At 37.3% G+C, this 16,065-nt stretch overlaps 1 protein-coding gene and 4 non-coding genes across 5 annotated transcripts in view; 4 read left to right on the plus strand and 1 right to left on the minus strand.

Moving 5' to 3' along the window:
- Window positions 1-16,065, minus strand: part of LOC146157184 (uncharacterized) — a 47,924-nt gene that overhangs the window by 11,465 nt on the left and 20,394 nt on the right. Inside the window, exons 20-34 of the mRNA XM_083388113.1 lie at window positions 15,584-15,726; window positions 14,789-14,840; window positions 14,184-14,269; window positions 12,967-13,210; window positions 12,018-12,133; window positions 10,977-11,133; window positions 10,231-10,341; window positions 9,729-9,851; window positions 9,142-9,258; window positions 8,509-8,631; window positions 7,610-7,732; window positions 6,438-6,560; window positions 5,880-6,062; window positions 5,111-5,239; window positions 258-407 (exon numbers count right to left, since the gene is read on the minus strand). Coding sequence (XP_083244239.1) covers window positions 258-407; window positions 5,111-5,239; window positions 5,880-6,062; window positions 6,438-6,560; window positions 7,610-7,732; window positions 8,509-8,631; window positions 9,142-9,258; window positions 9,729-9,851; window positions 10,231-10,341; window positions 10,977-11,133; window positions 12,018-12,133; window positions 12,967-13,210; window positions 14,184-14,269; window positions 14,789-14,840; window positions 15,584-15,726 — 1,980 coding nt within the window. The remainder of the gene's footprint in view (window positions 1-257; window positions 408-5,110; window positions 5,240-5,879; window positions 6,063-6,437; window positions 6,561-7,609; window positions 7,733-8,508; window positions 8,632-9,141; window positions 9,259-9,728; window positions 9,852-10,230; window positions 10,342-10,976; window positions 11,134-12,017; window positions 12,134-12,966; window positions 13,211-14,183; window positions 14,270-14,788; window positions 14,841-15,583; window positions 15,727-16,065) is intronic.
- On the plus strand, window positions 927-999 carry Trnav-cac (transfer RNA valine (anticodon CAC)). The gene has a single exon. It is a non-coding gene; the product is annotated as a tRNA-Val (tRNA).
- Trnav-aac (transfer RNA valine (anticodon AAC)) lies at window positions 1,672-1,744 on the plus strand. Its single transcript has one exon. It is a non-coding gene; the product is annotated as a tRNA-Val (tRNA).
- Trnav-aac (transfer RNA valine (anticodon AAC)) lies at window positions 3,451-3,523 on the plus strand. The gene has a single exon. It is a non-coding gene; the product is annotated as a tRNA-Val (tRNA).
- On the plus strand, window positions 4,458-4,530 carry Trnav-aac (transfer RNA valine (anticodon AAC)). Its single transcript has one exon. It is a non-coding gene; the product is annotated as a tRNA-Val (tRNA).

The raw sequence follows: 16,065 nt of genomic DNA on the forward strand, positions 1-16,065 counted from the left end.
TAAATTGTTTCTCATAATTGAACAAGTCTACCAATTTTAATAGTTTAACAGTTTACTTTTATGTTAATGACATGACTTAAAATTGTAATGACTTGATTGGGATTTTACTTGGGCAAACGATTACCTGGACTGGTACTTGACTGGTTATTTTCACAAATAACTCGACAATTACTTGATTCATTTCAAAATGACTTGTTTACATCACTAAAAAATAGATACAATCTATGTGATTCAGATAGCGAGAATGATTAACTTACCGGGCGCGCAGGTAATTCCGTTTCCCACAAAGCCCGCGTTGCATTGGCACACAAACGATTGTGACGTATCAATGCACAACGCGTTGACGTCACAATTGTGCGTTCCGATTGCGCACTCGTTGACGGGCGTCAATGACGTTGGCAACGCCGCTAGAAAAAATAAAAAAAATTGTAGTTTGTGGCGAAATTATGAGCGAAAATTGTAAATGTTCTGGGGCGATTTGAAACAGAATAGTGGTATTATCACCTGAGCGACATTTTGTTTAAGGTATAGGCAAATGTGCAACACCACCATAACTTTTTCGCAGTTAACTTGCAAAATTAGCTGTCTATCAAAATCCAGCAACAAACCTGCACGAAGTGCATAAACATAGGAAAAACACAAAAACAAGTAAAAGCAATGTCAATCAAAAACTTTAAGATTGGCAGTTTTGTCCATGGCCTAGCTGAAATACATGAAAAAAGGTAAAATGGAGTGACTGCATTGAGCGGTTTACTGCTGTAACCATTAGATCAGCAGCTGTAACCTCGGTTGACAAGGCCAATTTAAAGCAATTCAATTAGTCGGATCGTGTGCAGGTGGAATGGTTTCACGCGTAATTAAGTTATATTTCATGGCAAATGATTGCAGGCGGAATATAGTTATGATTTCGACCAATAGAACTCGTGGTTTTCGTAGTGTAGTGGTTATCACGTTCGCCTCACACGCGAAAGGTCCCCGGTTCGAGCCCGGGCGGAAACATGTTTTGTTTGGAGACAAACCAACGTTTTCATTTTGAACATGTTGACTTTTTTAACTTCTTAGGAGCAAATGCTACTCATTTTCATATAAGCTTTCAGCAAAGAGTTGTGGCATTCTGGACAGATTTATACCAAAATAATTCGCGCTGGTCTAGAATCCTACCACATTTTTATTGCTGTGCGTTTAGCAAACAAGAAAATGTTTTCTTTCAACCTTAGAACAATTATCATTCTTAGTTTATATAAGCTCATTTCAGCAAATAGTTGTGACATTCTGGACAGATTTATACCAAAAATATTAATAATTTAAATCTATATTTGTATTTTTGTCGGATAACTTAATAATTATATTGCTATGAGTTTAGCAAAAAAGACAACTAAACACATAAAAACGAACTTTTTACTAGGTTACAACAAAAGTACTTGACAGTGCGTTAAAAACAGTAACATAACTTATATGCAGGCATGCTATTGTCTTATTCACACATTTTACAAAACACTAAAGACACATTTGCATAACAAAGATTTTAAACTACAGCATACCTAGTAAACGTTCAAACCCTACTTTAGCGTCAAACAAAGCGAAGAGTAGAAATGCATTGATTCGCGCGCAACGCTATAAAGTGACGTCATAACAGCAATATTATCGCAATTTCGAGCTCTAATCACAACGGTTTCCGTAGTGTAGTGGTTATCACGTTCGCCTAACACGCGAAAGGTCCCCGGTTCGAGCCCGGGCGGAAACAAACTTTTTTTTGGTAATAAATAAATTAAAAAAAGACTATAGGATATATTCCTATTAGTTCAATGAAATTTATTGAACATATGGGTTGACGGCTAAATTTTCTTTAATTTGCCTCCGAATGTCGTGAAACGTACAAATTGCAGAATATCTGATTTTGGCCCAAACACCTAATGGTATGAGTACCGTCTAAATTGGAATAAGTCCTAAATCCGTCGGAATAAGACCTAAAAGGTCAGCCTAAACAACACTTTAACTAACCCAAAACTCCATTCCTCAGTACATCAATATAACACCCCTAATAATTTCAACACAAAGGATTAAAAATCCTGTGCCAAAACAGCGGCGCCCTGACGGAACCGGTAGAACTAGGGCTTCCATACGTATAGTCACCAAAACTGCGAATTCCAGACCGATGACCCCGATCGTCCGACCCAAAGGTTCGGGCGTTGTTTGGCTATTTAGGTACAGACCAGCGCTGCGAAGCAGTGGCGTAGCCGGCCGAAAATTTTTTGCGTGGGCAAAAAGTTTGAACTTCGTTTGTTTTACTTTTGCCATTGAAATATGTCGTATCGAACACAAATAAATATGCTAGCAAACTGTTTCGAGCAGCAACTGACTAAGTTTTAATGTAATACCTAAAAAACATTCAAAGAGCAAAAACCAAAATGACTAAAAGGCAGGGAGTCGAACCGTTTGACTTTTCGGGTTCAGGTTCGGTTCGGGGTCAAGGATTTTTTTGGATTCCGGTTCAGTTCCGGTTTCGGTTTCGAGCAATTTAAAAGTTCCGGTTCACCTCCGGTTCGACCGTCGTTATTTCAAAACCGGTTCATAAAGTTCCAGTTCGGATAAAATATATAGTTACGTTAAATCCAAAAATGCAGGTCAATAAATGTAGAGTATAATCTTTGAATTGCAAGTCATTTAATCTAAGTCACGTGACGTATTATAAAAACAGCAACTTATTATTCAAATTTCCAAAAAGTAAAAAAATCCACGTTTTATTTAACCAATATTCATATTTTTTCATAAAATTTCGAACATGTCGTAACTTGACTCAGTGAAATACAAGTTGTGACGTCATGCTGGAGTGAAACGCTTTTGTTTACAGGTTCGGGTTCGGTTAAGGTTCATGTTTTTTTTCAAGTTATTCGGTTCAGTTCCGGTTCGGAACCTTAAAATCTTCCAAAAAGCGGTTTAGGTTCGGAAAAAATTGACCCAACACCGGTTCATAAAGTTCCGGTACGGTTGCGGTTCGACTCCCTGCTAAAAAGTAGTAAACTACATAAATACGTATATAAACGTAATAATAACTACATTGTTTGTGACGTAACACTGCATGACAGTTAAAGGTGTGGCATGCCTTTGCGAAGTCGGTTTGAACAACTCGAGTCTCACTCCCCAGTTATAAACTCAATACGTTGGTTATACATGTTTAAAGTACTTCTAATTAACGACTGATTTGTTATGCTGACAACCTCTGGCTCAACTAACGCTCAACTATAAGCAACTCACACAACAGTTCAACGGAAAGACCACAGGCAGCAAATACAACTTATTGCGTGCACTATATTGATTTTGTCCGTTGACGAAGCGAAAGTTTTCTGTGAAACACTTGAATAGCACTTACAACGTGGCCCACTCAAACGCATGGAGTAGCCTATCTCTGGTATAATTGTGTGGTGGAAATTTCGCTTGTCAATCGACGTGGTTTCCGTAGTGTAGTGGTTATCACGTTCGCCTAACACGCGAAAGGTCCCCGGTTCGAGCCCGGGCGGAAACAAACTTTTTTAAAGGAAATTTTTTCGCTAACACATGTGATGGTAAGAGTATAAACCTCAATATTCATGAAATTTACTTACATTATAGTTTGACCGACTAAATCAGTGATTCCCAAACTTTTTTTCTTGCGTACCATTTTGAGCTTTTGTACAGTATTCACGTACCACGTAAGTTACATCTGACAAGAATTTCTCAAACTATAACTATTTTAGCAAATAAATAAGAAAATGAGTATGTGGCTGTATTGAAGTCTAACAAATGTCATTCTAGGAAGTCATGAAAGCCATAAATTATACAAAACACAGCAAACAGTTTTAATACGATGGATGTGAGAGCCAGCGCACCTCCGTGTAAAAACACAGGTGTAATTGGAACTGAGACGTTTAAACAACCGAGTATTAAGGGCAAATGTTTTGACGAAACTTACTATTTTGATCACTCGGTTTAAGCATGATAACATATTTCATACAAACCCTGACTGTACTTTTGTTTAGACATGTTCCTAAATTTTTAACAAAATTCAGTTCTCTCACTATTCCTCTATTTTAGAATAAATTATAGTGGTTCAATAATAATATGATTTAAATATCAATATACAGAGGTCAATACTACACTGCTGCTATCAGTTGGGTTCATTATTAGTACATACATATTAAACCAGCTAACAATTAGCGTTTCATTATCTCGAACAGATAAGTGTTACTGCTATATGACATCGGACTACATATGGCACCTGATATTGGCTAAAAAAATGTCGACGTTCAGCTTTACTTTTTTAAATGGCTTGATTAGCAGTCGGGGGCTAATCCAGGATATTTTTTTTGGGGGGGGGCATGGACATTTTACAGCTTTAACAAAAGACCATGTACAGCAAATACAACTTATAGCTAACTGGTCTACTAATCTGGTTGAAATTTCGCTTAAGCTTATTCGTGGTTTCCGTAGTGTAGTGGTTATCACGTTCGCCTAACACGCGAAAGGTCCCCGGTTCGAGCCCGGGCGGAAACAAATAATTTTTTATCCTGTAATGTTACGCCAACTGACCAAAGCATATAAACTACATCTTCCACCTACCATCTTTGAGCATTGCTTTAAATAGGTAGATTGGTTTGAATATACGCAAAAAAAGCTATTTTATATAGTAACTCAACGATATTTCACGCCAAATGACGTCGGTGGCGTGTTTTCGGCAAACAAGTCACGTAAAATATCTTGGCGGGAAGGCACTGGAATGCAATCGGGATCCTACCATTATTAAATGCCATTTTCTGTTGTAGGCCTACATGTGATACGATTGTGTAATAGTAAGCAAACGTAAGCTCAAAGAAAAGCCATAGCAGGCTAACCGAATCTGTCGAACAATGATGCAAGCAGGACAGGCAGAAAACAACTAGCCTGCAGTGAGGTTTGAAAACACGCCCTCCGGTCATACCGGGACCGTCGATCTACTAACTAAGCTACACAGGCTCAGAGGGAAGCGAGTCAAGGAACAACCATACGCAACTGCTTGCTACAACTTCACACTAAAGGTGATTTACAGTACTATATCATTATTCAAACTGAAGCAGGGGATAATCTTTTTGCTAACCTGAAGGGCTGCATGTCCAGCCGTCGCCTTGGTAACCGGCATTGCAGGCGCAACCGTGTCCGCCAATCATGTTGCGACACGTGGCGTTCGGGTCGCATGAGTGACCTCCTGTGGTGCATTCGTCGATGTCTTAAAACAAAAAGAAAATCCTATTGTTTTCGCATTTAAAGTAGGTTTAATTTATTATATAGAAGGGAAAGCTAACCTTTTCATTGCATGGAACGAGACCTTAATCCTTTCTTTTAAACGGCAGTGCCTTTTTTGAATATATGTGAGAATATTATGCTATTTTAGTATAATAAGTGGCTCATGTAAAATCTGTAACAAGTCACTTTGTGTACTTTGTGACATCCCTGTGCTATATAGGGGTTGTGCTTTAAAGGCTTAACCTAATTATTTGACTTGATTTATGGCGTTACATTTATGAGTTGTAGCGGCCATCGTCAGTATGTGATTCAAAATAGGACCATCATTCAAGTTAAGGAGAAAACTTTGGCAAAAATATTAAATAATAGACTTGAAGCCTTTTTTGCCGTGACAACTTTTTTAGAAAAATATTATATAAATATATAAAATGTGAATTAAATGCAATTCTAAGGAAATGCCCCTTCCTATGTGAATAATAATTGGAAAAAGGAAAAACAATAATTTTTTCGAAATAACCGAAATAATTGTTTAGCCATTCAAAAACGGGATTTAACATTTAATAAATAAGCCAGTGATTTGTAAAGCGCCCAAATATTTCTAACATTATAGAAAAAAGATTCACCTGTGCAGGTCCTGCCGTCTCCTGTGTACCCAGAAAAGCAGACACAATCGAACGATTGTTGCGTGTCAATGCAGGTGGCCTGTGTGTCACAATTGTGTGTGCCCGACAAGCACTCGTCGCCGCCCGCCGCTGATTGGACGGTGGGGCTGGGCGTGGCCTGGGCGGGGTTGGCACCTTGCGAAACTATGGAAAGAAAATCAACACAGTTCAACAGATTTCTTATTGGTTTAACCAGTTATTCGTTAAGCCGTTTTCCGCGTTTTAGCAATTGATGTGATCAGCAATATCCGTGTGTTATTCCGTTACTAAATATTTTGTGCAAAACGTGCCGATCCGATAGCAGGTGACGTCAAGCTTCGTCAAACAATACAACATTTATGAAAATACAATGTTAAACGCCTTTTTAGGCTAAAATATGATCTCGTTGGGGACAATGCAATACTTTCGAAGCCTAATAGGCCAACATACTTCATTAAACCCTTTTTTTGTAAATGCTACGATTGTTCGGACGCAATTTTTATCAAACTTGGCGAACGCAAACTTTGAATTTGTACTCACGGATGCACAGCCTGCCGTCTCCCTGGTAACCGCTGTTGCACGTGCACTGGTATCCACCAATCACGTTGCGACATGTGGCCATTGCGTGACACATGTGAGTGGAGATGGCACATTCGTCCAAATCTGCATTGGCGGAAAAACACAACAAAAACAGCTGTAGAAGTCTGTAGGCTGACTGGTTTAAATCTATTTCGAACGTGCACACAGTATTCTGATGACTTATGTTATCGGACATAACTACTTACGGCAGAATATGTCATTAATATACACAATGTGTATGATCTGTGGTCAAGCATTTCTCGATTCGTACTAATTAACGATAATGGCACACATTTGTTTAAAAATATATATGTGTGTGTATCTAATATAGTATAGTACACATGGCGCCTTTTGTCAAACGGTCAAAGATCATTGAGTACATGGTGCCTTGACATTGTAGTTGTCCTTCTTGTAGCGGTAAGAGGTCGCCTTGTTAATAATTAAGTGTTTGGTGATGATGTTAAACTTATGCACTTATGCTGTTTCTGTTTTAATAACATTGTTTTGTATTTTATTTTAATGAGATATGAATTCACTTGAGTGAGCCATTGTGTTATTAATAAATTCCTGTACACTAATAAAGACGTTACCTTGACAACCAGTTGGTTGGGTCGCCGACCGCAGTAGTTTTATATGGTTATATTTTTTGGGATTGGTTCTTTTTCAAAATTTGAGAAAATGACAGGGGCAATACAAATACATATCTCATTTAGTTAAATCTGAACTTATTATGCTAATGTCTTGTGTTAACTTAGCTAAAAAAAAACTTCAGTGAAAAATTGGGTAGCTAACGCTTTCGCTGTTACACACGCCTATTTGAGTCGTTTCGAAAAAAAGTTAAAAAAACACTGAGTTAGATATTATAGGACGTTCCTGCAGGTAGCCTACTCAATAAATGATTTTTTACGTGTCTTGTCAAAATGTAGACGAAGTCACTTGGTTTAATCCAGAAGTGAAAATAAAAAAGATTCAATGCAGATCCGGGCAAATTTCGAACGTAAACAGAAGCGTTATCTTGGCAACGGTTGGTTGGGTCGCCGACCGCCGCAGTTTTGTATGGTTAGATTTTTTGGGATTTGTTTTTTCTCAAAGTTCAAGAAATTGCAGAATTCGAACGTAAACAGAAGCATTACCTTGGCAACCGGTCCCGACCAGTGCGTAGCCCTTTGCGCAGACGCACAGAAAGCCTCCGACCATATCGACGCAGACCGCCGTGGCGTCGCAGTTGTGTCGATTCGTCTGGCATTCGTCCACGTCTAAAATAGCAATGTAAAGCTTAAAAATAGGTAAAGTTGCGAACAAAAGCATATTTTGCTGAAAAAATATTACAAAAGTCTATCCCGGCTACCATTGAACTGCTACCAATATTGTCATTTTAAGGTCAACAGATTTAAAATATCCTCCACATATTTAGAAAAACCCAAGTGCGACCCAAATCGTGATTACGATTTTATTTGCAATTCAAATATATTTTGCTCGTTTTTTTTTTAAATTCCAAATTTATAAGGGAGCCGTAATTACTCTAGCAATCAAATACGCACTCACATACAAACTATTGAATAAACGAAACCTGTCAAATTATGTATTGTCAAGCAAATTCAATGAGAAGATTGTACTCCGGCTTACATTATTTATCAGGCAATGTTTTCGAAAGATGTTGGGCAGACACCTTTGCCGATACTATTATAAGAACCACTGTGTTACATTGGACGAAAACAACACAAGAAAATAAAAATTAGTGTTTCTGACTGTGTTTAAACAGACAAATGATGTTTGAGTTTAGTATACATCGGGATATCTTGCCATATTTCTGTGGCCGTTGATATTAAAAAAAAACAATTTGACAAAGCAAAAAATTGCCAAAAAAGCGTAGTAAAATATAAAAAATGGGACATTTTTAGTGGCTAAGCGAAGAAGCTTAAAAAACAATAAAAATGAAAAAAAACATACCCGAATTTTCCCGAAAAACACTTTAATGTAATATATAACAAACTCCTCCAAATAAATGTCAAATTTAGTGTCAATAGCTTACCCACGCACTCGCCGTCCACCATACTGGATCCATCGGCACAAAGGCACTCGTAAGAGCCTTCTGTGTTGCGGCAAGCACTCGGAGCGGAACATGTTGCCAACCCGGTAGCACACTCGTCAATATCTGGAAAGGAAAAGCAAAGTAAGTTTATCACCTGCTGATGTCCATTATAAATCACCTTTATCGTTTGCTATATAGTTATGTTAAAAAAATAATAAAAGGTAAAACAGTAAAATAAAAAGTACTCTATACGTAACCCAGGTATGGGCTAAAGCTTATAAATATAGGCTTATGTTAAAAGGCATTTTCTGACAACAAAATAGAGGTTTGTGCTTATTATTTTTAAATTTTGCCTGAAAGAATGAGCAGTCCAGCCCTGTTCTAATCTTTGCTACACGTGTAATTATACGATAGTCAATGCCAAAATAATAGAGTAGGGTATGGAGTTCTTTTAGTTTTAGCCTTGAACAAGGCTTATTTATTTGTTAATAATAAAAAAGCGTGGTAAATACGACCCCACAATCCAGCTTAATCCTTATATTTTTTACTCTTTGTGAAAATAGGTGTGAATTCAACATCTCCACAACTTTTCCCTAGTATGGCTTGGCACAAAATACGAAAAGGAAGGCTTACCAATGCACTGGTCGAGAGATCCTGTGTAGCCGGCGTCGCAAGAACACCTGAAAGAGCCTTTTGTGTTGAGGCAGGGGCCCGGACAGGGCCGGGGGGTCGCCTGGCATTCGTCCACGTCTGTACAGACAAATGGCGTTAGGTTTAATAATATATAACGCAAGTAACATAAAAAGATGCGTGGACAAATAGCCAGGAGTCATAGTGTATTCTTCGATACAGAAAACCTGATCAGGCCCTGGAATTTAGCAGTATATTTCGAAGTGGCCTGATAAGTAGTCCAAACAAAATTCCAGTGAGATAGTTATATTATATGGCTATTTTCGATCAAAAATATTTTTTTTTGTTTTTTTTATTGCTTTCATTATAAACAATGTTGACTGTTTTATCCTATTGACTCATTTAAATTAAAGCGTAAAAACAGGTTTCGTTAGTCACGTCAACTACATTTCCTCGGATAATAGTTAGGTCCAAAATTTAATGGTTTCTGTAAAGTTTAATCTATTCCTCTATTATACTTCAACAAGCACAAAACACCAAATGGCCCCAAATACATTTATAGTATTGATATTTTGTTATCTACCGCTTACCGTAGCAGGCCGATCCGTCGCCTACGTAACCCGTCTTGCACTGGCACAAGAACGAACCAATCGTATTCTGACACGTGGCGTCGTCGTGGCACACGTGATCGCCGGTTGAGCATTCGTCGATGTCTATAAAAAAATTAGGCTTTTAAAGACTTCTCAATACACAAATATTAAAATATTAACCTTGTGGGGCGTGTAAGGTTCACAAGAGGGGCGCGAGAAATTGACAATCTCTGTATGAATTATGACTAAACGTTAAGGCGAAGTGATTTTTTTTGCTGCTACTAATCCTCGAATTAAACATTTGGTATCCAAACTGTTACATCCTTCGCATTAATGCAACTTACGCTGAAATAAATTGCTGTTCTACCTAATGTTGTTTTATTTTAAAACAAGGTGGGGCGCGAGTTTTGATAAAATTGTAAAAGGGAGGCAAGTCTCAAAAAGTTTAAGAACCACTGGTTTAGAGTGATCAATAAGAAATATAGGCAAGGCGTCATTTTACCTGTACAAAGCGTGCCGGAATATCCTGGCCGACAAACGCACTTCGATTCGGTCCGCTGGTTTTCGCACACCTGATTGGCTGCGCACGTGATCGCCAAGCACTGGTCCGGAACTGCAAATAGAAGAACGAAGCGATTTTGTAAAAGTTTGAAATGAGGTGAAGTGAAATAATGGACCAATACAATCCACCAAAGGTAAACAGAGAGGTTATGGTGTCAACAAGAGTTATGAAATAATTTATTTCAGTTTTCACTGCCCTAACTGACGATTTTGGGCATTTTGCTCGCGAATGTCTAATATAGCCAAAAATATATATTCTGTTTACCTTAAGAATGAAAAGTTTTTACCTGATTTTGAATATACCTTCTAAATTGCAGTGTTCTAATGATATAAGTAAAGCAATTGCTTGCACTTGAATCACTTTCTTCAACTTACTTGACTTGACTTGAGTGTTTTGGACAAATGATTTTGACCTATACTTAAGTTATTGCTCATAATCGGATGAGTATATTCGTCATAATTCAATTTAAATCATTTATTTTTATGTCAATGACTTGACATGAGGTTGACCTGCACATTTTAATGACGTGACTTGGGCAACTGATGACTTGAACAGTGATTTGACTAGCTATTTTCAGAAAATATTGGACTTTTGGATTTGTAATGTATATGAAACATTAAATAATTGAAGTGATTAAGCTTAAATAAAACAACTATAATGGATTGCTTAATCAATCTACAGCTGACCTGTTTTAGCGAAAGAGTACACCCCGTCGCTCATCGTGTTCTCAGCTTTGGTCGCCATCGTGAAGATGAAGTCGGTGTTGCCACTCAGGCCGGTGACAGTGGCAGTTGTCAGGTCGCCACTGACGACGAACGGCGATGGCGGGTTGCCAGTGTTGCCCTGCAAGTTACGATATACAGTTGCCAAAAAAAATTTGCAATGTATTGTTTTATGCCTCACTGCTTCTCAACCTATAGGCCTGGACCCAAAATTGGATCGGCGTTTGATTTTGTTGGGTCGACGACTGAAGCTGCTTTATATGGTCAGATTTATTGAGATTGGTTCCGAGCAAGATTCTTCCACGTTTTACGAAATGTACTTCTAAGGCTTCCTGGCCTATTCCTGTACTCTTACCAGATTGTCGAAACCAAGATACGATGGCTTCAGCGTTCATTTTAATTACAGTTTATATTGTGTGCATCTCAGATTCTATTTTTGATCCGGCCTTTCAATACATTTTCCTATATTTGACCTGCCACTATAAGGTATGAGGAAAATCAACATTTTTTTAAAACTTTTATTCCGATACAGATACCGGATATTTTGAGCAAAATGTATCGCCCATCCGATGTCAGTTGAAGTCATTGCTATGCTCATACAAGAAAAACAGATCAAATCGAAACTTAAATAATTTTTTTAAGTTAATACGACTAAATTTGCTTTAGTTTCAGTTTATTTTATCTTTTGCAACTTGAGAACATTGAAAAAAAAACAAAGAACACAAATATAGCACATGGACAGCGAAAAGACCGTGAGGTCATCGGGTCAAGCTGTTCATACGGTAAAAAGTTTAGTTGTTTACCCATTATTTTCTTTAAATACACCTTTCAAATAGAAATCCCTGTGCTGATTCGCAAAGTAGAGCTGAAATTCCTGTAATAGTTTGATATCGGATCGGCACCGATACCAGCCTAGTATCGGACGTGTACCAATACTACCACCTGGTATCGGATATCGGCACCGATCCGATATTACCGAACATCCCTACCGGCTATCGTGTTTACCTGTGGAAAGTACGAGATCTTATAGTTTTCGTGGATTCCTTTCGGTTGAAGCCAGGAGAGGGTGATGCTGTTTCCTCCGCTGGATGTCGCTCTAAGGCCAGTAACATCAAGTGGATCTAAAATAGAAAATAATAATAATAATAATAAAATAATTAAACTTTACTATGTGTTTCCACAACATAATCTTTGCCCTTTCGCCATATAAATAAATGGCATCATCCGTTTATCTTAAGTTTTTAGACCTTGCTGACTGATTTTTGTTCGAAGCGGTGCGCTTCTCAAATAATAAAAGTGCAATCAATGGCCTGGTGTCGCTCACAACATTATAAAACCAAGACCAAAAAATCAAGCTAAAACATATTAAGGGACTTTAGCAATTTCCCGGTCTACCGGGTTTAGTTTATAGTTATTCCTGGTTAATAATTCTTATCATCCTTTTTTGAATGCCAACATTAGAACATTTTAAAATCTGTTGCGAATTCACCTTATAACCCGAAAAAATTCTACCCACAAAACACATAAAAAGTTTAGTACACCCGCGAAAACTTACTCAACCGCGAAAACTTAAGCACTGTCCATTTGGAATCATAACCGACCAGGTTTGTCAGTATAGAAACTCTATTGGCGATTCAATCAATATTCGAGTGTTTAATGTTAGTATATTTTGCTATACCAAGACCGAAGATGCTATTTTGTTGAAACATCTCGTTACATTTTGTAAAACGACTGACTTTAGTTATGACAGAAAATACTTACCAACAAGTGGTAAAAATATACTTTTGTCAATTTAACTCTTCGTAACAAAGAAAGTAAAACAAATACTGCAGTTGTTTGTAAGAATAAATGACCAATACTTCTCACGGATCCAAAGTGAGAACACCAATGACTCGTCCCTCCCGTTTTCAAGAAACATAACAAAAACAGAACAATATTGAACAAAAATCCTCACGAGTCGTTATGAAAACGCTGCTGGCCGGTCCCTCTCTCTTGCCGGAAAAGAGCTTGGCTGAGATCTGGTATCTCATCCCAGGAAGAAGATCCCGGAGTGTGGTGCTGGTGGATGAAGTCGGGACCTGAATGCTGCTCGAGATCGCCTCCAAGACACTGGAGGAGGAGGAGGACTTCTTGATGCCAAGGTTACCCAAGGTCGCGGTCAACGTGACCTCGTTTGCCGGGGCAGGGTGAAAGGTGATCTGATAGAAAAGGTTGTAAAGTCTTGTTAGAAATGACAAACTACAGTCGTTTATAAACTAATGGCGCGAGACAATGTTTCCTGTTGTGGTTCCCCGAAGCTTATGTAACCTACAAGGCCTAAACTAGCAAGCCACTACTCCAGGACGCTAGAAAGAAAATCTTCATTTATCCGGGATGTTTTGATTGAAAGGCAATAATACCAAAAATTAAGACAAATGTAATACGGTTAAGCGTAAAAGTTTACTAACAAAAGGACCAATGTAAAAATACTAACCCATTATAACAACAAACATAGAGAAAGCATTATCATACTTTGTTTATCCGCTCGTCCAAGATGTTTACTATATTCGTTTTGTAAAAAATATAGTCGTTTATAAACATGATATCTTCTTGCCTTTGCGAGTAAAGGACGATAATGACTAGCATTGTTACCAACCAGTATTTTTAATTTCTGAACATGCTGTTGCTGCCAGGCATTGTATCAACTGTATAATTGTTCTTCCGGCAATATTTTTACTAAATGTACCGTCGTTTCTATAACCTATACGGAAAATCTTCGTCGTTCTGATAAAGATTTCCTGTATATATGTTATCGAAACGTCGGTACATTGAATAAAAAAAAATTATGTTTGCATTATTATTTTGTTTCTAGAGGCTAAGGATGCTTTTTTGGCAAACCAAGAGTGAAGGCAGAATGATTTTCTTACCGGAACGATAAAAAAATTATATCGGCAGGCATAAAAATTTTTAGGAATGACGTCACAAAGTAACATCATAAAATAAAGTCCAAAACAAATAACCTTGGTAAACCTAAGGTTATCGGTTCATGTAGGAAAAACGTGAAAAAGCCTGGTGAACATTTTGTAAAAATACTACAAAAACTATAAAAATACTAAATAAACCAGTTCGATAGAAAGAGAAACATATATATTTTTTTTATTATTGTTTTAAAAAAACGAGATTTTGATTTACCTCCATGCTGTCTATAAATCCTGGATTTCTTCCCCACATTACATTCACTTCTGAGTTACTTTCCACGGTGGCTCGAAGGCGACTGACTGCGTGTAACAGAGTTTTGGCATATTTTTAGAACTTAATTTTTTAACTTTGAGTGCAACATGTACGGACCTGGAATGTAGCTTAAAAATAAGCTTAAATCCAAATGGGTCAAGTTGATCGACTTCATCTTAACAGGCCGTTCCAATACGCAGACGTTAACTGATAAAAACAGTGCGTTTCGAAAACGTTTTTTCTTTCAGATGATGTCCATTTACTTGAGTTATTTGGCTTTGGTTCTATTTTCTAGCTTGTTTTGTTATAGGTCTACATGTGCATTTATTGACTAATTAGTCTTAATATTTTATATACATTTGTGACGAGTTAGACAAAATTAGGTTTACGTATAGTAGATACTTTTTTAACTTAGTGTTTGAAAGATCGATATGTGTTTAAAACTATTTTAAAAACCAAACCTATAAAATTATTTGCGATATGTTATAAAGTCATCCTTAAATACACATATTTACAATCTAATTGTCAAAAGCAGATAGCAATTTTAACTCTATAACATGAAATACCTGCAGGAACGAGATTTTCTGTATCGCGGGGTACCCACGCTTGATCCGGGCTCTAAAGAATAAGTTAAACAATAAAAGTTGATAAAAAAATCAATATGCGGCTCGAGTCCATATTAACATTTTATTTTTGGCTATGCTGAATCTAAATGGTCCCGAAAAATCAACCAACTAGCTAATCTTTGCATACTATAAGTTTCCTTTTCATGTTAAAGGGGAAAAATAGAAAAAAATACATAAAAAAACGAAAAAAAGAATAAAAAAAGTTAAACAGGTACCATCTTCTGTATTTAGCATTATAAGTCCGACTTTAATTGTTAGGATAACCTTCTTCATATTGCTTCCACAAATTTAACAACATTTAGACATATTTTGCTTATAACCATCTCACTAAACTTCAATATGTGAACTACTGCAGTCGGCGACCCGGGAGTTTCGAACAGGGTTTTTAAACTTTTTTTACCGGGGACCGGTAATTTTTTTTGCTTCGCCCGGACCACGGTAGGCAAGGAATTTACAAAAATGACGTTATAAACTGACGTCACAATCAAATAGACTTTAGATATATATCGACGATTTAAGTCAACGGGGAGTCTAAATACATTCAGTGCTAAAACGTTTTGGTTTTAATTAAAATCTTTTCTCAAAAAATTAATTCATTTTTAAACATACACTAATATTTTAATATGTCCTTCATGGACCTCTTGAAATTAGTTGACGGACCCCAAAGGGGACTCCAGTTTATGAACACCTGGTTTGAAACAAGATATTAAAGATTATTAAAAACACAGTACTTACAATAGACGGGCCAGGTTGCGGATTGACGTCACCGGTTCCTCCACCTGGAGAAATCTTCCCATCCCTGGTGAGTGAGACTTTTCTCAAGTCCTTGTACTCTTTTCTGCACGAATCTGGGTCGCGGTTATGTGCGAGGCTTGACTCTGAAGAAAAAAACAAACGAGTTGCCACGAATGCAAGCAAAAACTAACAGGTCTTATGTTCTCGATTGAAACCCGCCTTTTATACTGAACCACCTTTTTGTCTTAAAAACAAACGCATAAGGTTTTGTGATACGGTAGGCATAACATTCTCTAATCGACATTTCGCTGTTTACAGACGTTTAGTGGAGCGATAAAACAGAAAAACGTATCATTTATTACACCTAGAGTTTATCCGATATTACATTTTATAGAAATCACCATGAAAATCCGTGTAGGCTATTGTGTTCTAAAGCGTAAGCTTTGTTTCAACCGCCATTTTTTTAATTTAAGGCCTTTCAT

The sequence above is a fragment of the Ascidiella aspersa genome, chromosome 4, assembly GCF_963924565.1.
Source record: "Ascidiella aspersa chromosome 4, kaAscAspe10.2, whole genome shotgun sequence".
Lineage (NCBI taxonomy): Eukaryota > Metazoa > Chordata > Ascidiacea > Phlebobranchia > Ascidiidae > Ascidiella > Ascidiella aspersa.